Source organism: Battus philenor, unplaced genomic scaffold (genome assembly GCF_028537555.1).
Source record: "Battus philenor isolate CCGP_79_NKW_IND1 unplaced genomic scaffold, ilBatPhil1.0.hap1 SCAF_30, whole genome shotgun sequence".
Taxonomy (NCBI): Eukaryota; Metazoa; Arthropoda; class Insecta; order Lepidoptera; family Papilionidae; genus Battus; species Battus philenor.
In genome coordinates, this window is record NW_027181694.1 from 4,454,203 (window position 1) to 4,482,145 (window position 27,943).

Consider the following 27,943-nt stretch of genomic DNA (forward strand, 5'->3'; position numbering starts at 1 on the left):
CTTTCTATTTCATAGATATAATTCTATATAATTCAAACTTTATGAAATAGTCATATAGGATTGCCAGTGCTCTCAAATAAATTTCCAGTATATGGGCACCAGCGTCGTGCGTGCCAACACCAACGCCAAGCGTGGCGATTATGGTATTTTCCCCCATAGATGTTTTTGAAGGATGCATATGTTTCGCAGTGGGTGCCAATAGGCTAAAACTACGAAGAATCATTAGAACTTATGTTCCAATTTGACTATTTAAAAAAATCACAGGAATATCACATAATACGCACAAAAACAGGTTTGAATGTTTTCTCTATTGATGCTCCCAAATAGAGTAAAATGCTAGAAATATACTAATATATATAACAGGAATAGGTTAATAATTGCACTATAATATCCTACCTTGGATAAAAATTACAGCTATTTCCCCCACCGTTTCCTCGTATGATGCTTGAATTAGAGTGCTAGACGTATTTCACATGCACCAAACCCCTGACCCATTCAGAATTAGCGGGCGCTGCTTCGGACACGGACAGCGAGGGCTCCCGTGGCGCGATGGCTGATGTCCAGGCTCGCGAGGATCCTGCCGCGAGGAAACAGGATGTGCTGGCCAGGATACAGAACCTGTACACTGAGGACCCCGACAGGGAGATCGGTGTGGTAAGTTTGTTTACAATGTCTTTGTTTAATTGCTACAGAGGACTTTATTTTTAGTAGAAAAACTAAATAGTATATCCAAAATAAGTAGATTAATATTTTTGATTTCTGTGATAGGTGGTAGGGTGGTAGGAGCTGATGATCTGTGATAGGGTGATAGGAGGGATCTTCCCGATGTAATATATACCTTGTCTCTGGTAAAATATAGGCTTATGTGAGATTCTTATACACTAAAACCGCCCCGGTGGTTGCCTTTTGTGTTTTATGAGGTATCACGCGCGGTACCTATCGTTTAGGGTCCACGTGAGGTCACTCGCATTGAACTATTAAACTATCTAAAGATAAGATCCTTGAACAAAAACTTTTAAATGATAGCAAAGCTTCCGAGATTGGATTAAAAATGTCGAGAGCCGTAGAAGAATCAAAGTCTGACGCTCGAAAATCGCTTGTCTGAATTGGCAGTCTGATTAATTCAGATACTCTGTAGCAAATTTAAACAAAATACGACTGGTCTATCAGCTACCACGGCTAGGAGAGTGAGGTCATACTCGCTGTATTAATGTTTTGCGCTAAGTTACAAAACAGTGCCAACGAAGGTAATGTGTGTTAAAATTAGTGTATGGTGATGATATGGTGACTAGGTCCTGCAATTCTGAAGTTCTACAGAGAAGTGGTGCAGCAGATCATTGCTAGGAACAAGAGCAATGACTAAAATGAAAATGTAAAAAAAAATATTTACACCCTCATTGTAAAGTTCACTCCCCAAAGCAGGGGGAAGGAGGATTATGAAAATAAAAAAATATCGTATGGTATTAGCGATTAGAAAATGGGAATAAATCAGTTGAAGACGAGCAAAGGTCGGACGTCGTTAAACCTCAAAAATCGAAAAACGTGCAAAGAGTAGCAAAAATGGTTTCAACAAACAGGGCGGTTGACGATACAAGAGCTTGCCGAGAAACTAAACATCTCGTATGGGGGTCGTAAAAGACCTGGAAAATGCGTTTCCTCCTCTATCACGACAATAAAAACACACATCACTACCGATTCGTGAGTTTGGCCAAAAAAATGTGTCAGTCCACACCCGCCTTACTTTCCAGATATAGCAGCTTGAGATTTCTGGCCCTTCCCATAAAAAAACCGTGCTGAAAGTAAACCTTTATGACACAATTCCCGACATTGAAAGAACTGGACAGAGCAGCTGAAGGTCTTTCATAAGGTAGCATTTCAGAAGTGCTTCCAAGTGTGGAATTTGGGACAAGTGCCACTATCGACGGAGAGTAATGTGAAGGAGATTCATTTATATTTGAAGTAAACTGATCATACCTCGTATGTGGTAAATATTAATAAGTTTTTCTTTACACGAATCGTGGGACCTTGATTTCCGGACATAGGTCTTTTCTAGACAGGTGCACATACCGTAATAAAAATATACCACATTAAATAAAGAATGAAATCATTTTTGTTTATAAAACACGTGCAATTTCAACTGATAACAAGCGATACATGACTTCAATTTTGAATTGAAATATCTATTTCACTACCATGGAATATGAAATCGTTTTATTTGTGCCGGACTTTCACTGCTGTCCAAATGACATTTGAAGATTCTATGGATTCGAGAGGACAGGGAGTAGGGGTTCCTAGGCGAGCTCCTCTTTTATGTTTGCGAAGGTTGAGAGCTCCAAGGGATGCCTCGGCTTGAGCTGGTGCATGTAGCATGTGCTTCACCAGATTGAGAATCCGCTGAGCTCTTAGATCGTTCTGTCGAACGTTCTGTAGATGTAAAATCGTCGTATGCTATTAATGTGAATAATTTGTCGATAATTATTATACTCTATCTGTCCACTCCTATTGGTTTAAAAGTCGTATATTGTTTTTTTATGGCTAAAGTAACAATCATTATTTGTCTGAATATAAAACGTGTATTTTAGTAAAATTTGCAAAAGTGATAAATAATTCATTGTTGCATTTCAACTTTTTTGTCTTCAAGTGTATGGAAGTGTATAATGGTTATATAAATAATGTATAAGATATATAATGCAGCAATGTGGTGGTATACGATTTTTTGTAGAACAAGATCATCATCGAGTGTTAGTAACATTTTTAAAGTGACAATATATAAATCAATATTTCATATTTTTGCTCACAGGATGGTGAGTGATACTGTTAAAAGGAATAAAACAGTATTGATAAGTAGGTAGAAAATAAACTGCACAAATAACTAGTCAATTAATAATAAGAAAAATAAACTAAAAATAGAATAAGAAAAAAGTAGTATTGTATTAAAAAATTCAAACCCAATATAAGAAAACTGTGATTTAAAAATAGGATAAGTAATAAAATAAAGAATAAAAGTAATGTACCTAGCCACCTAGGAGTAATAAGATGATGGAAGGAAGGAATGAAAGAACAAAATGAAAGATATTGTGAAGGAAAAAAGGTAAGAACAAAAGAAATTGAGAAGAATGAAAGTGAGTGAAGAATAAAGATATAAATTTGAAAAACTTATTTGTAAACAAAGACCCTGATCCCAACAAATTAGAGGTACGAGAGACCTCCAATAACGGGGGCCCATAATCAAAAAATTATATTTATTGTTAATAATATCCCCTAAAGCCTTAAGGTGAAGTTCTACAAGCAACGCTTACGTTAGTGAAACATGGTCGCCCAGTTCAGGTCTTATTAGCAAGTTCATAGTCGCTTAACGAGCATAGCATAGAGAGGGCTATGTTAGGAATTTACAAGATATTAAAGATTAGAGAATATTTCTTTAGTAGAAGTCCACCCACAAAAGTGGGTCATAAAATTGGCAAAGCAACAGGGTGACAGTAGATAAATAAAGATAATAATTTTACCTTCCAGGCAGGAGAACTGGTGGAAGAGGTTGCGGAGGAGAACAAATCCCTGCTGTGGTTTCTGCTGAAGCAGGTGCGACCCGGGATGGACCTGAGTAAAGTGGTACTGCCAACGTTCATCCTCGAGCCGCGGTCGTTTCTGGACAAACTGTCTGACAACTATTATCATGCAGATATACTCGGACAGTAAGTGAACCCCGATTTATATTTTAACTAACCGATTTACTTTCTGTCTTAGATATGAATAATTAAATAAAGTTGTTAAAAAACATAGTGTCAGGCCCAGTGGCGTAGCTAGGGGGTGGCGAGCGGGGCGGCCGCACCAGGCAACACAGGCAGGGGGGGCACCAAAGTTGAAAATAGTTTTTTTTAATTGTTTTTTTTTGAATGATGAATAATGAAATGTTAAAAGAAAACCATAATTTAAAGTAAATAACATAAAAAGAATATCGAATTATACTAATTTTTGCTAAAAAAGTTGTTAAATAATATGATCATTAAAAAAAGTAAACGGTTACAAATTATAATATACACAGTGTTTAAACCTTTCATTCGCAAAACACATAAAGTGTTTTTAAAAGGGCCCTAAATCACAAAAACACATATCTGTGTTTCAAACTAGTCGACACTATTGATTTTGAAAATGTGATTAATGACTTTGCAGGCCAAAAAGCGAGGAATGTTCGTTTTTAAATTTTCCCAGTAAATATTATTAAGATCTCATGTTATTTTATATACATTTATTATTATTTTGAACCAAAAAAAATATATATTAACTACATTCTGTTTTGAATTTTGAAATTATTTAGACTCTTTAGGGGGGGGGGGGGCACCAAGCCCCAATCTGCCCCAGGCCCCAAATACCATAGCTACGCCACTGGTCAGGCCATCCTCCTAAAGGTGACAGTGTGAGAGATACGCATTTATCAGTCTGATATACAAGGGCAGTGATTTATTTGGTACTGTGGTCATCATCACTTTAGTCGATATACGCCCACTGCCCATTGGCATCTACGATGGCAGCTGCCAGTATACGGCGATATCCCGCGACACTGTTGCTAGTTGACCTAGTAAGTGGCATCTACCTGGTCGTGGTCGCCGCTTGAGAACCTTTCGGCCCCAACGGCCGACAGTTCCATGAGCGATGTGCCCGCCCACTCAGGGAGAACTGCGTGCTTCCACTTGCCCCCACAAAAAAGCGATGTGAATTTCTATATATCTATCTATGTCCAGCCGTGGACGTTTTGCGGCTAAAACTATGATTATTTTTAGTATATATGTATGCATATGTGTGTATAAGTTAATCTTTGTGTGTATTCGTCTTTTTGATATTCTGAACTATCGCGTACAATGTACACGGCGACTATCCGTTACTTGCCCATCAGTTTTCAATCCTTAATTTTTTGAATTTCGTTGCACTTTTTTAGGTTAGAGTAGCTCTATAGATTTGTCTGTTGTGTAACGTGAGCAAAAAAGAATTTTAAATAAAAAGTTTCGGTAAAATCATTTAAAAAGATGAATGTAATCGGAAAACAGACGAAAGCCTACAATAAGAAAAATGCAATAATCTCGCGAAAGCTTTATAAATTGTGCAAAGGAAGAATTTGCAGGAGTTCGGTTGAAAGAGACAGCTACTTGGTCAGTAGAAACGGAAAGCGTTCTTGGAACTCAACCCGATATAAAATACAATTATATTTTATCGATGACTTTAGTTCTTTTGCGGATATCATTTCTGTTTCGATCCCGCAGCGAATCTCCCATCAGAGTAACTTATTTTTTTTGGTATTTTAAAGCATGATGCTTTCTGCTTGAACAGATTTCCGAGCGCAAATCTGCTGTTATGACATTGAAATGTTTTTTTTTGATTCCAGGGCTCAAACCTTAGAGGATCCGTATCAAAGGTTCAAGTGTGTGCTTCGGTGGTATCTGTCGGGGCTGTATCGGAAACCCAAGGGGCTGAAGAAGCCGTACAATCCAGTTCTGGGGGAGATTTTTCGATGCTGTTGGAGGGACAGACAAGGCGACACTTACACCTATTATGTAGCTGAACAAGTGAGTATAGTGCTGCCAAATTGACTGGTGGATCATAGGCTGCTTTGTCCTGCTCCAAGTCAACATATTTTAAAGAGCTTATCATAAGGAATTGGTGGAAAGATTTTTGGTTTAAGGTTTTATGTGAACAAACTTGATTTGCCAAGGGCATCGGAGAAGGCCGCTGAAGTGCTTTTTATATTCTGACCCCATGACATTCACACGAGGAGTACCCCCGACGTCTTACATTCACCGCTTGCCCAGCTTCTCTGAGCTCACTACTTCGCCTTCATTGTTTGCCGACTCTGGTCTGAAGTTTGGCTTGTATTCTCTTCGGGAGTTGTTCGGGAATCTATGTACGATCATCATCATGTCCTCTGATAGAAACCTACCTCAAGGTTTAGGCCCCTCCCCAAAAGCCACCGCCTATTTGTCACGATGACCCACCTTGCGCTATCCGCATCAGGCAACTCCCGATCGTGACTGTGTTGTCGGTCCATCTAGTAGGTTGCTCACCCACCCCGAGTAGACTCGGTACTCGACTCGTCCAGTAGACCAGCTCATGGTCCCCACTCCATATTATTCTGAAATCAGCCGTCTCATTTCTTCTCTTCGATTCGACCCAGAGTTATAGAAACTTCTATGATCGGGGATTTTCAGCACATCTATGAACTAATGTACCATCCGCTTAATTAACGACAAAATTAAATTTTGAACACCTTGTAAAATTGACAGCGTTCGAGAATAAGTAGATGGGCTTGGGCGAGTTTAATTTGTGAAAGAGTTTAGTATACAATATATAGTAGACTATACCTAAAATATCTTTGACACTATTGGTCTTAGGGACTTGAAATTTGGTAGAAATATTCTTATATTTAGTCGTGAAGACGTCAGCTGAGAACTGAGTTTATGAAATTCCACCTGCAAGGAGAGTTGGAGCGTTCACGAAGTTCGCGAAATGGGTGGTAGAAAGCTTGACTTACTTGCACGTGAGCGCACATACCCATACCTATGAGTACTTGTTATGTTATGTACTTGTATGTGTATATGATTAGGATGCTCGTGTGTGAGTTTTTGCGTATTTATTCACACAAATATTTTTATTCCAGGTGTCGCATCACCCACCGATCTCAGCTTTCTACGTATCCAACAGAAAGGACGGGTACGTGATAGAAGGCAGTTTGCTTGCACGATCCAAGTTTTATGGTACGTACTACAACTAAGTGTCATTAATTCTTACAATAAAATTTTGTGAAAATAGTACCGGTTGGATGCGACCGGCGTTCATCGCCTTTTGATGACCTTAAGGTCATCTGTCTAACTTGTATGAGGTCCAAAACTGGGCTTACTGAACCGTGGTATCCATTTAGAACCTTACAACTCCAGAGGCTTTCAGTTTTCCGCGTTATTTGGCCTGCCACTGCCACTTAAACTTGTCAAACTAGGATACTTCGGTGACTTTCGTTCTCATTCCTCATTCGATTTTGTGGAGAAATCCCGAGCATAGCCTTCCCCACGGCTTGTTGAGTGGCAGCTTGTGCACATAAATATAATATTATGATTTAAAATTGTCAGGTAACTCGACGTCGGCCATATTAGAAGGATGCGCCCGTATCCACTTGCTGAACTGGGGCGAGACCTATGTAACCACGGCGCCGTACGCCCACTGCAAGGGAATCGTGATCGGTACGCTCAGCATGGAGCTGGGCGGCAAGGTATTGTATTCCTTCTAGTAAATTTCATTTAAGAGTTGAAGGAGTTAATAGTAGGCGTAAGGGAGATACGTACAAGGAAGCGGCCAGGGAAATAAAAATATTTCTCTCACTACATAAGTCATAACTAACACTATATAATTCCGGTCCGAAATATTTGCTTATAAAGATCTTTTTCAATAATCTCTCTTCCCCGGGGGGAAACGGGGGGGGGGTCTTTTTATTCTTATTTGTTCACATTTCTATTTTTATTTTCTTTCTCTCCTTACATTCTTTACAATTTCGTTTCATTTGTCTTTTATTTTTCGTCACAATATCTTACACTCTCCTGTCTTAGTTCTCTTCCAATACATATCACCTTCCTTCCTTCTCTTTCGCTCTTAAACACTACAGTAAGTTACTTCTTTTTTTTCTCCTTTTTATCTATCTTGTTTGCTATATTTATATACTTTTTAATTTTATGTATAACCGATCGTTATGTAGCAATAGATAGGCGATAGTTTTTATACATTATAAATTAGGGTAGTAAGCAAGGTTTACTTCAATATTTGACAGTTTCGATCGCTGCGCCGGCGCAGGTAAAGCGTCCCAAATAAATGCGTTATGTATAAACCGGTAATAGGAATGTGACGGTGTAGATACTTAATATTAAGTTATCGATAAACCGAAACACAACATAATGAAATAATATTATATTTAAGTAGGTAATATGTAAGTATAATAAATATTTTTGTAATATAGTGCTATTAATAATTAAGTAATAATAAGTAAGCAAGTAATATTAATATGTTAATAATTTAGTAGTATAGTAGATGAGTAGCCTATATTTTGTATTGAATTGTAATAAGATTGATGCTTTTATTTATTTATTAACACTTTTTGCACACCATATACAATAAATAGAAGGAAAAAAAGAAACAATTCATATGGTCCAGACAACCCTTAGATGGAGATGAGAGATATGAAGTTTTGTTTTCCATAAGAACCTTGTACTGTCAATTCTCTTTTTATACGGATTATTTTTATGCGATTTGAATTTCATCCAAAAGTTGCTTGATATAGACATGAAAGGTTTTTTAGGAAGTACAAATATGGACATTTTTCAGGAATCATGAAATGATCAAAGGTGTAGATATAAAAGACTGTTAGATCTACCTTAAATGTTTGACTATCGCTATGTACAGTTAGCGTGAACATACGCAATATTTTTCACTAACGAATTTCGCACATTTCTGAACATATAACGATTTGCCGATTCTGAAATTTTGTGAGGAAGTATATTCAAAAGTAGCATGACGTACACTTTCCGACATCTAATCCATGACTTATATATATATATATATATATATATATATTTATATATATACATATATATATATATATATTTGTGTATGTATATATATCATAGCCATTGACAAGGCTAGTACTACAAGAGAACATTAAGTAAGAGTTACTTTACATTCCAGGTTCACATAATATGTCAGGATACGGGATACCAGGCGGACGTTGAGTTCAAATTGCGGGTGAGTTTTCTTTGTAAGTGATAAGAGTCGACTGAAATACCATATCACCCGTAAGATGTCCACTGCTGGGCATAGGCCTCTCTCGTTGATTTTCTATACTAACGGTTAGAAGTGGCCAGCGCCTTTAACATTAACAAGGTGACTATATTGTAGATGATCCACCACTGCGTATAAATTAAATATATGTTTTTTTTTTAATATATTTTTTAAGAAAACCAATAAAAATAAACGCAGGCTAATATTCTTTATATAGATCTATATATATAAATATAGGCCAATATTCTTATACTTAGACCTCCTCAGCATAGACTGCTCAAATATCACCACAATGACCAGTCTTGCACTGCCTGCATCCAGTGACTTTCCGTGACCCTATGTCTTCAGTTCACTTAGTGGGAGGCGCTTATCCACGTCTCGTTTTCTGGTACGTGGTCGCCATACGAGAATATTTTGACCCCAACGGCCACCGACTGATCCCTGAATTACTAACAGTAAATTCTATTATTTATTGCAATAATCTTGAAAAAATAAGTTATATACTAGATGATTATCACCGTTAGAACTAGAGAAGTAGTATTTCAGAAGTTTTAAATCTAAAGAATGTGTCACCCATTCTTGTGTTAATAAATGAATTGTTTGTTCCAGTCGTTCCTAGGTGGCGCTGATCAAACGAACGCAATATCCGGCAGGATCAAAAAAGGAAAGGACACTATCGCCACCGTGGAAGGATACTGGGATGGCAAGATTGATATCAAGGATAAGAGAAGTGGGGTGAGATTAGTCATAAATTATTTGTTGACCCGAAAGACAGTTGTTCTGTCTTAGTTATGGATAATCAATACTCTAATGAAATAAGTCTAGACAAATATATAGTTTATTGTGATAGTTTTCTAATACTAAAACAGCCGACGTATAATTGGCCATGTGAAAAACGTAGATTTTCAAGATGCAAAATGTAGGTCGCTGTGTTAATTGTAATGTTTTGCCATAAAAACCTACAGGGTATTAGGGATCTTGTGTGAGAAAAATTAATGAAATTTGTAAAGCCGTTTTCAAACTGTAACATGACCAAGAGAAGTACGGATTCATTATAATGTACCCGAAAAAGCGACTTCGTCGATTTTTATTTGTTAATCAATTCCGATTTTTTAAAATTCAACTACACTACTGGCAAAATGATATTTGCACTTTCCACGGGTTGGCAGAAGCATGGCACATAGAGCGCTTGTCCTTAATCACCTTTATAGCATCAGGAATCCTTCAGGAGCCATGGCTTCAGTAGTCGGGCATAAAGACTTGAGACTGTCCGTGTGAACTCACAGGGATTTATTCCACCACTAGCGCCATCTATATATACGACCGATGTAACAGGTTTACCACGCGTACGAAATAACTTTTTCTAAATAGAACCTTCGATAAATGATAAGCTACTCATATGCTTGATATTATTCAAAGTTTTTATTTGCGTGGAGGAAACAGCAACTCCCTCCTGTGAAGTTCCTCCATCATGTTTCATCCAGTTGAGCATTTATAACGACAACATCTCATTTAAACCTATGGAAGTTCCAAACGCTTCATGATTTCCGAAGGAACCACAAGGAACCCTGTCGGATCTAACGTCCTTTTCACGGGCTGATGAAGGCCTACATCCAGCAGTAGATGTTCAATGGCTAAAATAAAGATGATGAGGATATATTTATAAATATCTATGTATATTTCCAGGAGGAATCGAATCTCCTAGACGTGGCTATACTGAAGGAACAGAGGATGCCGAGATACCTGATGAAGCTGGAAAATCAGCAGGAGTTTGAATCGCAGAGGCTCTGGTTAAAGGTCTCGGAGGCTATTGCGAATGACGACCAGGTGAGTTGAGTCAAGACAAAAAGAAGATAATCTCATCAATCCTCAAAATAAGATATCTATTGAATATACCACAACAATAAAGAAATATTACAGATAAATAATTGTAATTTAACTAATAATAATTTTTTCTCAAATTCTCATCTGTAACATTCTACGAAGTGGGAAAAATTTTAATCCCTTTTCTTGGGGTTCATGGTTCTTTACGGCATATGAGCATCCAATGTTATGTTACTTATTAAACTGTCTTATCGCATCATTTACAGCAGTCTTGCAAAGCTACATAGAAAACGTGACAAATATACAGGGTGATTGGTTATAGGTATAAAAGTTTTATAGAGGTCTATTTATATCTCAATTGCTGTCAATTAATGTTTAAGTATATATTTATATTTTAAATTTTTTTTTCCTGTCTTATTTTGGGGACAGAGATATACCCCCTCCTACTTTCATGTTCCCTCTCTTATTCATCATTCAACATACATCACCCACATTACAATTACGCATCGCCTGCCATCCCTTGTCACACTTTCTTACAAGGTTTTGTTATATCTAATCACGTCACACTCCACCCTGCAACAAAACCGCAAGAAAGTGTGGCGGCTCTTCTCTTCCAAAAGGGTAGCGATGTTGCCGCAGGATATGCTCTGACCCATTTCCACTTCCAAAGCCACTCTCAATATATCACCATTTTACCAAAACTCAACGGTTTCAAGAATAATAAATTAATTATTGTTTATTATCTGTACTTGCAGATTTTGTACTGCAAGAAGTTATTGGAATGTCGTATTCCAATGGAAAAAATAAATTAATGTGATTTGCATTGTAAATAGGTGCAAAAACTTTTAAAATTTGACACCTGCAACCAATCATCCTGTATATGGGTAATTGACTGACAGTTCAGTTTACTTCCAGGTGGCGGCGACAGAACAGAAGACGATAATAGAGGAAGCTCAGAGGGCGCGAGCCAGGAACCTTCTCTCACCGTGGCTGCCGCGTTTGTTCCGGAGGGACTCGCGAACCGTGCCTGAAGGTCTGAACTACACACTTTGTATTACGTGTTACTTATTTCGTTTGAGTTAATATAATACTCTTTCAACCTACGCAGATGATTGCATAGACGTCATCAATTGGAAACAATAAAGTTATATTTTTTATTTTATACTTGTAGTCTACCAAACTACCAATTTGTTGAACAATTGAGACCTTAGAAACTTATATTGTGGGATCCACCCACAGAAGCATATGAATCGCGGGGAGGTCCCACCCACCGGTATGGATTCAAAGACGCTGATCTGAGAGAGGGACATAACCCGTGTTTCAGAGGTGTCGCCAACTATTCTTTTTTATTAATATTATTATTCTTAAAAGAAGTTTTGCTGGAGTTTCTTTCTCCACTTCTTTTAGTGCCAACGCACTCCGAAGTGGTAGTAATGTTAGCCAGGTAATAGCGCAACCAGCCTAGTAGAGGTTCAGGCTTTACCGGCTCAATAAGTGACAGCTCAAGTCCGTATTTTCGTGGGTGACCTTGAGTCTGGTAGAAGCAATCTAAGAGCTCAGCGGCCTCCAATTACAGTGTAGTATGTAGCGCCCCGAGTCGTGGCTTTCAAGAGAACCTTCAAGAGAGCTGTGCTAAAGTAATTTCAGGCTAAGGGCCCCCAGCACCCTACCACCTCGTACCATCGGAAAGAGTAAATGATATTTGAGTAGCAATAAGTAGTAATAGTAAGATAAAAAAAGTTCAATGTGCGAGCGAGTGTGCTATAGAAGTGAGGGAGACACTCCTGCTCTGCGCCCACATTTTTTTATATGGCCCCCGCTATTCGGGGCTCTCGTACCCCTAAATTATTTCTGGGATAGGGACTTGTATTTTTCTTTAATTCTTTTTCACACTCTTCTTTCATGAATCTCAGGTTCTTTGGTATTTTCTCTTTCATCCTACAATTCATCTACCTTTCCCTTTTATTCCTTTCTTTCATATTCTCGATTTTACATTTTTTTATTTGTATTATTATTTCTATACTACAAACTTATTTAAAACATATTTATATTTATTTACAATACTTGCTTTTTCATTTTTACAATTTTCTTACATTCTAACTTTTCTTTCTATCAATTGCATTTGTCGCAATTCTTCTGTAAAACTTGTGGAAATTTTCGACTCTAATTACCCAGTTGATATTTTGGTATATCTAATAATTATTTACAGCATTTTTTTAAAAAGATTGCCTTTTTTTAAATTTGTCACTGATATTTAGCAGCGCATTTAAATAACCCAAAGCGAAAGAGTTAATCGAGTCCATTTTTTAATTGCTGCCCTTATATATCATTATATATCATCAAATTGCCCCTCTAAGGGGCGTGTACCTTACGTTGGGAAACACTGGTCTGGACTATGTTACACTATATTGCATTCCTTTTAACATATACTTGTGTGTATAATTATATTATATATTGTCAATTTCTATGTGTAAAATAATAAGATCTAACTTTATCTTTCCCAGGGATCATTGACCAGGGCTGGAGGTATAACCATGTAAACACAAGGTGCGTAAATATTCCAGGTTTATGCTGATTATAAAAATCGCTGGAAATATCGGCTATTTATCTGTTCTCTCACTCGCACAGGCAGATTTATTCATTTGTCTTTTTCCCACATACATGCTTGGGCATTATGGTTCTTACGAACCACTTTGTTAAGGTCGCATATCGCTGGATATAGGTCCCCTTCTACTGGTCATATTGGAAATATATTGTGGAAGCCTATGTCAAGCAGTTGACATCTTACGGCTGAAATAATGATGACAAGGTGCCTGGGGATGTTTTGTCTCATTCCCATTGACATTGGGTATCTAAATGTCACTTTTAATTTCTTTTCTACAAAGTAATTTCAAGTATAGGACGTAAACTGCTAGGCATAGGCCGCCAATTGGTTTCTTTTCTCTCTTTCTACAGAAAACTTGATACAAACAAATGCCATTTGCATAATATTTTTATCTGACAATAATATTATATTTAAAGTATTGCAACTTCTGAAGATAAACGTTTTTCCATGTTCTCATTGTCTAGGATCTATGAACCGGGAAGTCATAAGAAGTGGGTGTGTCTTTAATAGGCTCTTGATTATATTGAACATGGCGCCAACTTAGATCAGCTTGGCCAGACTGGATTTACCCCGAAAACTAAGACCCCTTCTTAAATAAGTTATAATCTAAACTTAAGATGCCGAGGAGGAAATTCCGCTAGTGCCTCTAGTTTTAAGATCGCCGTGGAGATCTTTGAAGGAGGCCTATATGTTGCAGTGGGCGTCTACAGGCCGAAAGGAAGAGGAATATTTTTCACACAATACATAATACAGAAATGTTAATTTACACTAAAATTTTGACACAGAAAATAAATATCGCTTTTAATATACAGACAGACGATTTTTAATACGAAAAATTCATAAAATCATTCCTTAATTTTTTCATCACACGAATACGATATATATATATATGTATATAGTATGCGCCAACTTAAATTTGTTTTTTTTTTAGTCGTATAGTGTATATTTCAATTTCCAGTCCATGGCAACCGGAAGAAATAATCGAGTTCGAGGAGGGATTCGTGATCTCTTCGGCGATGAGGCGGCCAGAGCGGCTCCGGGAGCCCCCACCTCCGTCAGATTCCGACTCCAGGGACGAGCTGGCTCGGAGATCCAAGACTTCGACGTGAGTTGACGTCTTACTTGTATAATTTTCCTTATACACCGTTTATAACTTCTTTTTTTAATTCATATCATTTATCAACAACACCTGTGCAACGTCAACATCAGGAAAGTCTATGTGGACAACACAAAGCAACGTGGCGATCTTTGCGGGAGGCTTTGCCTTGCAGTGGGCGACAATTGGCTGACATGATGTCGATGATTATCCAAATAGAAAGAAACGTTTACAGTGACCAGTCTTCATCATGGGAAGAAAGTCTCATAATTCCAACTTGATACAAACTAAAATCAAATTTTGCTATCCGATAATGGCATTTTATAAAGTTAAATGAATCCAAATATGAGAAGAGAACACAACAAGTTTAAGCAGGTTATTTCTGGAAACTTCCGTAACATCCTAATACAGTAACAGACAAACCTGCTGATAATGGAAACTTTGGTTCCTTTTCCTTTGGTTTCCTTTGGCCCGTTCGCGGGTTTCTGGACATCCACCTCCAGCACCACAATTTCTGGTTGTCAATTTCAAACAATGCATAATGCTCAGTGTCTAGGTCGCAGCTCTGTATAAAAACATAGGGAGATTATATGATGATAGGCTTCTTGTAAGTAGAACCATTGTGTTTCTAATTATTCTGCGGTACTTCCATCTCTTCGTGAGTTTTTGAACTGAGTATCTATCTGGTCATGGCGTAACGTCTCCGAATCTCATGCTTAAAGCCTGTGATATTTTGGGAGCGGAGAAGAAACAAGAATGGTGATGTATACAAGAAAACTAGTAAGCTAGAATAATGTATGATATGTGAAGAAAAGTAGAGGAATGTATTAATAAGATTGTTATGCAAAATAGGACAGTAAGAATATTAATAAATGGAAGTGAATAATTGTGAAAAACACTAACCATCCCAAGTTAGGGGTTAACAAATAAAAAAAACTGTAGTATAGTTGGTCCCAAGCTATATTCATCATATAAGCAGAAAGACGCTCACTACAACGCCTCCCCCTAATATCGTCACAGTGAAGTCTTGCTCTGCTTCCATCCGGCGACCATTTGTGACCATATCAAAAATAGCTTTAACCTGTTCACTCCTTATGGACATATCTGTCCGAACTGCCCGAATCACCTTAGAAATACAGTTTAAAATCGCTTGCACTGCATGCACCACAGGATCATAAACAATAATATTTCACTTGTCATTTTAAAAAAAAAATCGTTTTAGACACTGACAGGCGCCATGTTGCGGCAAACGGAGGGGTAAAGGCATTAATGCATGGCTCATTTGTTAGCAAAAACCTTCAGAAAGCTTCAGTTGTACTAGCTTTCAATCTCTCTGTGTAATCAGTTTTTCTAATGTTAGTTTTTTTTTTATCAAAATGCGATAGACTAATAATTTCAGATAAAAAGCCGACAGTGAAGATAGTGAACAATAATTCAAAGTAAAATATCTGTATTATAAGAAGTCATTGCAATAATGTATAATCGTCAGCTTAAAATTTATTTTTATTAAGTTTTAGATAGCTAGTTACACGCCACCTACCGAGGAGAACTAAGTAGCAAACAAGTAACAAACTTAGTAGGTTTGGTAATTTTTTTATTATTATCGTATTAACATTTTTTTTAGTTAAAACAATTTATTTTGAAATCATCACCATATTCATTATTTTTTTGTTTTATCATTAAGTAGTTATTTATAAAACCATTGATTTTTGAATAGTACCATGCTTTAATTGACAACAAATTAACAGCGTGTTTATTTAAAACAATTACACTATAGAGTTCGTAATATGGTAAATGTATTTTGTATGATTGACAGGCGCACGATGAAGCAAGCGCTGATTGCGATCGACTCATCGCTCCGAGAGCAGACGGTTGCCATCGAGAGACTGTCCAAAACGGTGGAAGCCATGAGCGAAACCCAGCGGGCTCTTGAGCTAAGGCCTCAAGTCCGCACGCCCACCGCTTCCCACACGTGGGACCTATTCGGCGGGTTCATCCTCGCAATGGTGCTACAAGCCCTCCTCAACTGGCTGTTTTACACCAAAAACTGAGTGTTGCCCGTATTAAAAGTACTATCAGTACATCGACCAAATATATTTGTGCGATAAGAATTCAAACATTTTTCGATTTCTGTGAGGTTTTCTTTGCGGCTGCTGTCGGTACCTTAAATGGTTTCCTTCTCGGATTTCATGGCCACACATTCCTTTTATCAAGTAAATCCTATGACTTGAAGCAGCCATGATTTGGACCCATACGAAAACAAATCCTATGTTTATACATTTACAATGTTGCCACAATAATAATAATTATAAATAATTATTTTTCTACATTTATTCGCTGAGAGCGATGAATTAAATTTTTTGGTGTTTTCTCCTTCAATAACTTTTATTATTAAATAAATATTTATTTATAATAGCATGTTATACAATGTTAAATTTAAATTGAACTACATTTTACCGTGTAAATATATACACACTCTTGTTAATCTTCCTCACTCTTCTACACTATTTCTATTTATTAAGTTATCTTCTCGAATCGACGAAACTCTTTCTCACTCTGTTCTACTAAGCTGAAATGCTAGTCACGATGTGACAGTCCGTGCTTACAGCACCTGAAAAGTCTGATGCATTGATGTAAAAAAATTTAAGACGCTTTTAGGGGCGATATCTTCACCTATTTCTTGCTAAATTTAGACCTACTCAGGAGCCGTTCATAAGATACTTCACGTGAAATTTCACTTTTCTAAACCCTTCAGCATAGGAAACTGTATTACCTTAATAAATGTAATTGACTAACGGTGATCGTAACGATTATAGATGACGTATTCGTACCCCCCCCCCTCCACATGTCTAAGCGTCCCATAGCCACTCTCTTCAGAGCGAAAATTACACATCCATTGTTTGTCACACCAGCTTACAATCCCTTTTTAAGTAAAGCATACAAAAAATTGATAAAAATTATGTGCTAAAAGTGGTTATCCGATTATTTAAGACTTACTTTTTATAGTTGTAGTACAAAGCGACCACCCCCCTTTTTTTTGGGAAGAACATGTTTTTATGAACGGCTCCTTATAAGGGCATTTGTTCATGCACCTGCGCTTGTGCATGCAGTTGAGTACATTCGTCATTCCTTACTTAATAAGTGTTGTACCGACAGCAGAACACGTGTGAATTTTTGTGTAAACGAACGGTGCAATCGCTTTCAATTGCGGCTGGGGTGTTGACACGGGGAAGAACCTATTCCGGGTTGAAAGTAGGTTCCATGTTCACCGCTAGATGGCGTTCAATTCGCACCAACACCCCGCCTGTAAGCATTATAATGTACTAAATTGTAATTTCTATACATTATTATCTATATTAAATTTTACATCACCCGTTTTTTTGTTAGATGGATATAGGAAAGTTCACTAAGCATTTGGATAAAAGAGCTTGAAGTTATGTTTGCGACTGTCGATCGACATTGACACTATTTTATTTAGTTTTTAATTATCATTAGACAAAATTAATTATTATTTATTTATTTATATTCTCAACAATTTATTCCAATCAATCAATATCGAGATAACTTATATCGATAAATCTATATAATGATTTTCAATCTTTTTTTGACCTTCACATATAGTAATCCCTCCTATAAGACGGTATATTCGTTCTGTGTTAGTCGTATATACTCGTATAACGCGTGCAATGATCTTGCTGATATCGAACTTAGTGTGTTTTTTTGGTGTGATCACATTTACAATATCCTTAATGCAGTAGTAGAGCAATTCATCATCAAATGTTATCACCGAAAAAAATCTTCACACGGGATATTTTACAAGTCTGTTTAATTAAATTCCTAAACTTAATTGTCACTTTCTATTGGCATTGAATTTATTTATGAATTTACAAATGGGAATAGATATTCACAATACAGAAGTGAAATGAGGGTAATCCACGCGTTATAGGAGGGTAACGTTTAGTCGATGTACAAGGGATCGTGTAATATGAAAATCCGTTATTAAAGTAGCATGTTATAGAGGGTGATTACTATATACTGCTAATAAATGAGAAAAATAAGTAATATACGATTTTATTTTCTATGATAAAATGTGCAAAATTAGTGCTTATAATATCCATATTATTTTAAATTTAAAAATATTCCTTACCCGTGATTTCTTGCTCGGAAAGGACTATATTTTAAAATGACGCTATGGGATCCCATAGCGTCATTAATGAGTCAATGAATAATTAAAAGAAAGGGACCTAAATCCTTCCAAAGATTTTAAAATCAATTTGCGTTATTTTATTTTGACTCCTAGTGTCATTGTAGACCGACGTCGTCACCTGCCAAGCGCTTCTAAAAATAAATAATAAATATTGTATTTTTGTCTATATTTATTCTGTGGTATCACGGGATGCGTTATTTGCAATATCTGTATTAATATTGCTGGATGCGAAGAATGCGCGTTGTAAGGAGAGCGTTGTATGACATCACGTTATATAGCTTTCCTTTTCTCTCGTTTACATTTTGGATGAAATACAGCGCACGACTTCGTTGCGGGTGTTCGTGTAATCACGTGGGGGTTCTTCGCTAAATTTGCCATTGTGTTACTATTTTTTACTGTAGTTTGGCATGATACGTCCCGTTGGCTGGTTGCGGCCAATCCTACAGTTTCTACCATTTCGGTAGTTTGGTAGTTTTGGTAGGACCACGCCTACGACACGAGGCAGTGAAGTCGCGCGTTCAATCTAAGCGCTCACGCTGGGCCCGTTAGTAATTAGCTTGTTGATGTTTTGTTGTTTTATCCAGTGAATATATATTTTTTTTCCAATTCACATTGCATTTTATTTACCTAACTGATAATGAAATCTAAGAATGAAAGCCTTTTCTGAAGAAATTACAGCGCTCAACAAACAATAAATAACAAAATGATGTAATGTACGTGAAAACATTAGTAAATAATTCTATTTTCAACTTTTCAAATAATTTCTTTATGTACTGTCTTAAGCCGTTTTCTTGCGTCAATTTTATTTTCACCAATCGACTGTGAATCTTCTTTTGCTGGTTTCTTCGATTTGCGGGTTGGAGTTCGAACTAAAAACAAATAACTTTAGTTTAACATATTTTTAATTTTTCTATCAAGTTTTTTCAATAATTACACTTTTCAATACTATGTAATATATGATAAATATATTTCATCTTTCTGGATTAGTGTTCATTAGAAAATATTTAAATTTTTAATAAATAGTAACAATACTTTTTTTGGTTTATTATTATTTTTCTTATATTTCTTAAAATTCTATGTCTTGTTTACAAATGTCACTTATAAGTTTTCATTACGAGACCGAATCAGCCCACATAGCACGCAGAACGAGTGATCATAGGAGTCCTAAAGTGATGGACCTTGGAACGACAAGTGTAAGAGTGCAAGCGCAAAGTGAACAGATGACTTTGTTGAGATCGTTTAGATCTGAAATGAAAATGATGAACTCTTTAATATACATGAAGATAATAAATAAAAATGATAAAATGTATAAAAAATATTTTGTAATTGATATAAGTTTTGTTCTTATGTAACCTTTTCTTAATATGACATTGTTTCATTTGATCAGGGCAGAGCATTTCTTGACTCCTAAGGTTCTTTGTACCTGAAGATTGATTTGATTTTTTCAGTTTCTTTATGGTGCTTATTTAAAAAATAAATAAATTTCTTTATTAATCTTTAATTGCCTTCATATTTTATTTATATATTTAGTCATAGTTTCAACCACTGTATTGTTTTGTCATTTAATTGAAGTTAATGTAAAATTTCAAATCACTTCATATTTTTATTGTAGGTCATTGATTTGATTATGACGATATTAAATGATTTTTTTTATCATTATTTCATTTGTAATATATCCATTGGTGAACACAAGCCCCTTCTATAGAATTTCAATAGGACTAGTGGAAAATTCTTAGCATCCTCTGCTTCGCCGATACCATGACTGCTACCTAGCGGAGCTGTCGGGGACTGGCAAACTACTCTCTTGAGCTGTGTGCAAATTCTCGCAACGCTTAGCATGCAGGTCTACAAGCGCTGTTTTATTTCAAATGTATCTGGGAGATGCTTTTGTCTATCATCCGTATATATTTAATATAAACAACTCAAAACAAAATAGGGCCCTCCGCAACTTTGTCTCTAATCGTGTTTATAAATAACTCATATACTAATCATTGACAAAATGAAGCACTACCACTTCTAGCACACATGTTTATTAGTTCATAATGATGTTTTAAAAGTTAACTTTTTAGTTGATTTCAAGTGGGTAGACAAAAAAGTGAAGTGCTTAAATTTATCCGTTTCTTAAATTTTCAATCGTTTGTGTTCTCAGTCTTGCTTTAAGCGCAATACTTTGATCACACTTTGTTTAGGTGTGTTTTTTTCGTTTCGGCATTATTCCCGATTACAATGCCAGGTTCTCGTCGTCATATGGATGTGGAAACTTCGACAAGGGGTTCTATTTGTATTTCTATTCTATTTTTTATTTCGTTCAGCGAACTTAAACTAGTTATATTTTAATAGGCGCCTTATACATCAAGGCATCATTACAAATTTCTGCCTTTAGCATTATTTACATTGTGAGATGAGAAAGTTACTCAATAAACTCTATAGCACATACAGGTGAGAAACAAAGTCTTACAAGATACGTATTAACATATACTCACATACACATGCATGTATAGATACACATATGCATATGTAATGCAATGTATAAATTAATTATAAAAGTGTTATTTTAAATTCGGGAACCAAAATAATCGTTCATGTATTTGCGCCTTACATATTCTTCCCTTTTCATGTAAGATAATCACTCAAAGATATGTTTTATTTGTGATTTCTTGTATTGAACTATGACCACAAGGCCGTAGTTCAGCTCGACGGGGTCCAATGCGCATTGCTTTCCTCAACTGCTGGCTGAACTCCTTCCTCTTGACATAAGGCCTTGTATGAAACCACGAAAGGTTATTCCCGGGGTACTCCATTTCATTATGGTGCCATACACACTATACGGTGGACGGTGAAAACAATGTCTAATTTTGTCTTATGGTATAATTTTGTATTTGCAACAAATTTTACAAAATGTTTTATTATATTTTTCTGACATTATAATTAAACTACATTATAACATAAATGCATAACAATTTAAAAATAGGCAATAAATTTTAATACGTGGTGATTTTCATTATTGCAACTAGATGGCGCTGATACCAAATCACGAAATAAATGTCTTGGCAAAATAATGGCTATTAAAATAGTATTATAGAAATTATAAAGAATAATTTTTTATCATTAGTTTAAGCGTAATCAAATTAAACACTTTTTATTTAATATCTATGTCATTATTAGTTTACTAAGCTGTATGATATTTTCAAAACAATTGCTACTGGGTTCCGTGGTGTAGCGGTTATCACATCTGCTTTACACGCAGAAGGTCGCCAGTTCGACCCTGGCCGGAATCATAATTTTTACTATTTTTTTTTTCATTTTTTCCTTAGTGACTGGAAAGAGAAAGACTGCAATAGAGTTGTGATAAGGACCATGCAACATGATGGCATATTTTTGTTTCTTCGTCCACTGGTAGACACAAGCTTCTATAATCTACTGCTAGCCCTTAGGCTTATACAGCTTCGTCGGATATGAGTTCACGGAGCGGAAGGGTCCGTGAACTGTACTACAAACGGAAGCATTCATGTTGTGCCGTTATAAGAGTGTAGAAGAAAATAATGATTTCCATATATTTAAGGGTAGTGGGCAGAAGGCCTGGTCTAATTTTACATCGCAGCTCGGTACTCCCCTGTTGGTGGTGGTAGGCAGCTGCACGATCTCCCAGGACTGGTCAGGCGGCAGCAAGTCGAGAGCAGGGAGCGCCGGTAGGTTGCAGTATGTGTCGGTTCCGGTGCACGTTGATATAATTTCAACAGTGTAAAACTTGCAGTATAAAAGTCGTAGTATAAAACTCGCAGTATAAACCTTGCAGCATAAAACTTGCAGCATGAAAGTCGCAGTGTAAAAGTCGCAATGTAAAACTCGAAGCGTAAAACTTGCACCTGTGAATAAATGTCACAGTTATGATATACATATATAAGTATATGTACAATTTGCTCCGCTGACAGTAAACCCGGAGATGGCTTGCGACGAAGGAAGGGCAGAAACCGAAAGCAGTTGATGTGATTGTTTACTGTCAGAACGGAGTTACAAAATGTAAAGCATGTAAAATAAAAATAGAAGAGATAAATAAATAAACAATTGGAAAGTAATAATGAATAGATAATGATGGAACTATGGACACAGACAAAATGTTGAGCTCTAACTTATAGATAAATGCTACTTAATAATGATGTCTTTATAATATTTGATCAACACTTACCCCTTTGGGGTGCGAGGCGATGTAAAGGTTGTGGCGTGAACTAAATGATGCCCAGAGGATGAATAGGACCAAGACGTGAATTTATAACGTAAATTCTCATTGGCCCCGGCGCGTATGAAGACACATAGCTGGTGAACGCAACCGACACAAAGAGTGTGCGTCGGTGCGTGAGACGACACCTAGCTAGTGAACGCGACCAAGGCCTGGATCCTTCTCCCGAGCACTGGTGTAAACTCTGTGTGCTGGTGCGCGGGCGCATTGGAATTTTTGTTATAAAAACAAAGATCCGTTAAACCAATAGCATGCTCCCACGACCCCACGCCACTTGAGACGTACCGTTACCTGCTAAGGGTTGAACAATTTTTTGCTGTATTGCGATTTATGAGACGTTTCTCGCGTTTATATTTTTTTGGTTAAAATTTTAACTAAGATTTATGGGACGTTAACTTGCAAGGTTACAATGTTTCAGAACTTATATTTAACACTCTGATGGAGGTTGGGGCAGTTACGACGAAGCTTGCCTGGTCGTGTCAGTGTTGATGTTTGGTGTAGTGCGAGTGGACTGAGGATTAGAGGGCAGCGCGGACCACTCGGCAATCTAAGGAAGGATACTGATCCTAACATGGATCCGTATCCTTCCTTAGATTGCCGATGTCGTTAGCGTAACGGACGGTGGAGAGTGTTGTGCTTGGCTTTTGAGCATCGCACGTGTTTTCCGTGTGGTGAGCAGTCGTCTGGAAGTGGTTATTTTTGTGGTTGTATTTACGCTTGTAGAGTAAATGTTCAAATATTTTTTACTGTATTACAAACTATGTGACATATCTTCCATTCATTGTTTTTTGTGTTAAAATTTTTATTTAGACATTTGAAACGCTAACATTATGAACGCTACTATACAATGTAAAAAAAATATGATTCCGGCCAGGATCGAACTGGCGGCCTTCTGCGTGTAAAGCAGATGTGATAACCACTACACCACGGAACCAGATACGCAGTAAACGAAATATAGAAATAGGTATTACTAATGTTGGTAATACGGTATTAAGATTATGAAATAAATCTTTTTTAATGTTTATATTCAAAAGAGTGATATGTAACCGCATGCTAATATTAATTAGGTTACATGGGTTTTTCTACACCTGCAAAGCCTGTTGTTGAAGTCTTGTCGCAGAGAGTCGACTTCGCACAAATCGCGCGTCTGTCGGGGTTCGTGGACCAACATCAAAAATATTTTTTAACATTATTAAGAGTCATAAATGTATTTAATTATTAATATTTATATTCAGTGCACATATTTTGTATACTTATTTATGTTTTCAGTACAAATAATATCTGTATTTTGAATACCTTTAAAGTAAGTATTTAATTGCGCCTCTCATAAGTTTATAATTTTGAGAAATGACTCGCTCTATCGCCCATGTACTACATGACTGAATTAGTAACATTTATCTTTTTATTTTCAGCCTATAGACGCTTACTAAAGCATAGGCTTTTCACAATAATCGCCACAATGGTCTTCCGTAGCCCGTATCCCATGACTTCCAGCGACCTAAACTATTTCGAAGTCCACTAGTGGGAGGCCTTCCCACGCCGTGTCTACCATCTCGTGGTCGCCACCGGAAAATATTTCAGGGCCCAATGTGCCTCGCAAACTGCAAATTCAAGGTAGCAACTCTTCAAGTAATGTCGGTGACGTTGATTCTTATCCGGATTTTGGATTCGATCTCGCAAACTCCGATATAGCTTACTTCATTGTTCTCTGGACAACCTTGTGCCTTTTTATGACACCCATAGTAAGCCCACATTTGGGATCCCTAATTTATTACCGGAAATACACACTGGTCAAGGACCTTCATAAGTAAGAAAAGGACCAATATTAAGCCACTTCCGCACATGCAGTTGTAGTTATGCAATAAAATGCACCGCCCGCCAGCCCGCTGATAAATGCGTATGCGGCAAACAATGCGAATCACACGACCGCCACCACCAAATCACTCAACACGTGTTTCACCTATCCACGGGGCATCTTCAGGAGTTATGTTACACCGATTAGTGCCAAAGTCAAAAACACAAAGTCAAAGTCTCTCTTATCAGCGGGCTGGCGGGCGGTGCATTTTATTGCATGACTATCACTGCATGTGCGGAAGTGGCTAAATATTGGTCCTTTTCTCACTTAGGATGGACTTCCGCGAGGTAACGCCTGATTTCATTAAATATTTAAGGACCTTCATCTTCAGGCATTGCCGTATTTTAGACGAGAAGATGTATAGGATGTATAAAGGCTATATTGCCCAGTGTTTAACTTTTACAGAATTCCTAATGTGGTATAGAAATGAAACAAAAGTAAAAATCTTTCAAAGTTTTATATTAAGATTTAGAGCTAGGTTAATCTATCTTAATATCTAACTTAACACGCTTGTTATAAGTAAAAAAAGAATCTTAATAAGTAATAATATATTACAACAGTGTTCAGACGTACATTTGCGGCGACCGACCAAACACATGTTTACAATTCTTAAATTTGTATACATGGTTATTTACACTTGGAACAAAAACGAAAATAAACAATATTAACCATTTTTTGATTCTTCAACTGTCACAAGACCCCATGCTTTTCGCTTACAAAATCATTAGTATACCTTATTTTGTTTGGTAGAAAATACTTTTAATTTTTATTTATTTGGTAGAAATTTTTTACACACTAATTTTGCTGTAATTAACAGATGTGGCTGTTTATTATTATTATTAAAAGGTATTAAAAATTGTTGAAATTTACAAAAATGTAAAATTTAACACTACTGTTTATAACAATGTAATACAATTTTATGTATGTATTCTTATATATTTTATGCAATAATTATTACATCATTGTTTACAACGAATTGTTACTATGTTGATTTACTATTTTACATTTAAGATCGTATTTATTTGAATTAATGTAAAATTACCAATTTTGTGTTCACGAAAAGGAGAATTGCAATTTTTTACAACAATGTAAGAATTTTTACTTTACTGTTTACAACAACGTGAGAATTGCTGTCCTATTGTTTACTATATAAAAATAAATACTGCAATAGGTCGCCGCAAATGCGTTATCATAGAAAATTTAACTAATTATTTCACCGGCGTTCACTCGGGGCAAGCTGCATATAAACCTATAGTATTTCATTCTGTTAGTTTCGTTTATCGATACATTATCCCATGTACGGTAAGTTAGTATACATTTAGTATATGAACACCGTGTGTAAATATATACAAAACTGAGATGAGATGTATACAGTTTAATTATATCCGTATACACAATGTGATTTTCGCCGGTAAAATTTTAAAGAAACCCACAGCCGTAGACAATAAGCACTAACTTGTTTAAACTTAAGTGAAATGCTTTACCCGTCCGCCTACATACTTAAGTCGAACTATATAAATATATATGTATGTATATATATATATATCTTATTCTTCTCGTATCTGTACTATCATCTAATACACTATGTAATTGTTCTAAAGATGCACAATGCAACGAATTTTGCATTTGAAACGAAATTAAATTAAAAAAAAAATTTTTACGGGTGATTTTTCCATCATTCGAAAACATGTGGCCAAATTCCACTGATAGCGTTGACGTTTATATTAAATAATCATCTCACGTCTAATAGAAAATTTCCAATGATATAAAATTGATCAAAAATTGGCGATGAAATCAATTTAAACAGATGCACTTTCTCTTTTACGAAACAACTATTTATTTATCAAACTTTACACACATATTTATCTGTGTAAAACTAAAAAAAAAATGACAATCGTCAAGTATTTAAAACCTTAATATCTCTAGTCCACCAGATAAATATATATATTTAAATAATTGTATATTTCAATTTTGTACTTGATTTTAAGACTAACGATTCAATATGAACATGAAAATGATCGCAAATAAAGTTTTAACAAAATATAATCGATTTGCGTAATCCAAACGTTTACAACAGCGAACAAAACCCTACGGATAACTTACACACGTATGATACAGATTATAAAAGAAATATTAGTCTCGAATACAGATTAAATATTGCACGATGTCGCTGACACCTTGAACAGTCGAGAACTAAAACATAATGAAAAGGTATCGTCGTCAGTCGTTTGTGTCGCTCGTTGGGGCGCGTTGCGACGGACACCCCCCCAAACCCTTCGTCTCCTCTGCGCTGCTTATGCCCCCTGCGCTCCTTGTGTTTAACCCGCTACTTATGCCCCCTGCGCTACTTATCTTTCCTGCGCTCCTTGTGTTTAACCCGCTACTTATGCCCCCTGCGCTACTTATCTTTCCTGCGCTCCTTGTGTTTAACCCGCTACTTATGCCCCCTGCGCTACTTATCTTTCCTGCGCTCCTTGTGTTTAACCTGCTCCTTATTCCCCCTGCGCTACTTATCTTTCCTGCGCTCCTTGTGTTTAACCGGCTACTTATGCCCCCTGCGCTACTTATACTCCTTGTGCTCCTTGTCTTTAACGCGCTACTAGACCCCCCGCGCACTAATTATCGGGTTGCGCTACTTATCCCCTTGCGCTACTTATCCTCCTCTACTTCCTTCTGTAAATTTCTAAATCACCACTAAAACAGGCACTAAATAAAAATGGAATCTTATCGTTTTATCACATATATTTATTATATTGATACCGCTCGGTTTCATGCGACTTTCATACGTGCGCCCTATCTATATAAAGGTCAGAATAGTTCGAGATTTTTTTTCAAAAATAAAGGTTGAATTTTCTATGAATCGAAAACGCTGCATATCTTTTGTCATTTTGTATGAATTTATAAGTACACCTCTAACACAGACTTCTGTTGTTATAAATAATTTTACAAAACATTTTTCGGGTGCCATATTGCATATTATCTAATTTGCTAAAAAAAAACATTTCAAAGTGAACAAAAAATATACAAAAATATATTTTGCTACATTAAAACTAAATCGTTTATAAAGTATATCTTAAATTGGTCGCTGTGAACTTCACTTTCTAATCAAACTTACTAATCGTTTAAATATTGAACAACAAAAGATGAATTCTATTCAAAAATCAATGATTTCAAAGATAATAAATAAATTAACATATTTAATATTAACACGTATTATATTTAATCATTGTTTATGTGGCTCTCCTGAGGTATTTCATTATAAAAAAATATTGTTACATATTTCAGTGATAATTTTATACAGGGTGATTAGA

At 36.3% G+C, this 27,943-nt stretch overlaps 1 protein-coding gene and 2 non-coding genes across 3 annotated transcripts; 2 read left to right on the top strand and 1 right to left on the bottom strand.

The window, feature by feature from the left end:
* The first annotated feature begins 487 nt into the window (after positions 1-487).
* Positions 488-19,150, top strand: LOC137927482 (oxysterol-binding protein-related protein 8-like). The gene is made up of 12 exons (XM_068771300.1): positions 488-654; positions 3,514-3,692; positions 5,378-5,558; positions 6,647-6,743; positions 7,113-7,252; positions 8,716-8,772; positions 9,418-9,543; positions 10,495-10,635; positions 11,548-11,665; positions 13,137-13,179; positions 14,196-14,342; positions 16,150-19,150. The coding sequence occupies exons 1-12, from the start codon at positions 550-552 to the stop codon at positions 16,382-16,384; spliced, it is 1,569 nt and encodes a 522-aa protein (XP_068627401.1). The 5' UTR covers positions 488-549; the 3' UTR covers positions 16,385-19,150.
* Positions 19,151-21,745: 2,595 nt separating this feature from the next.
* TRNAV-UAC (transfer RNA valine (anticodon UAC)) lies at positions 21,746-21,818 on the top strand. The gene has a single exon. It is a non-coding gene; the product is annotated as a tRNA-Val (tRNA).
* Positions 21,819-23,638: 1,820 nt separating this feature from the next.
* On the bottom strand, positions 23,639-23,711 carry TRNAV-UAC (transfer RNA valine (anticodon UAC)). Its single transcript has one exon. It is a non-coding gene; the product is annotated as a tRNA-Val (tRNA).
* Between the last annotated feature and the right edge of the window lie 4,232 nt (positions 23,712-27,943).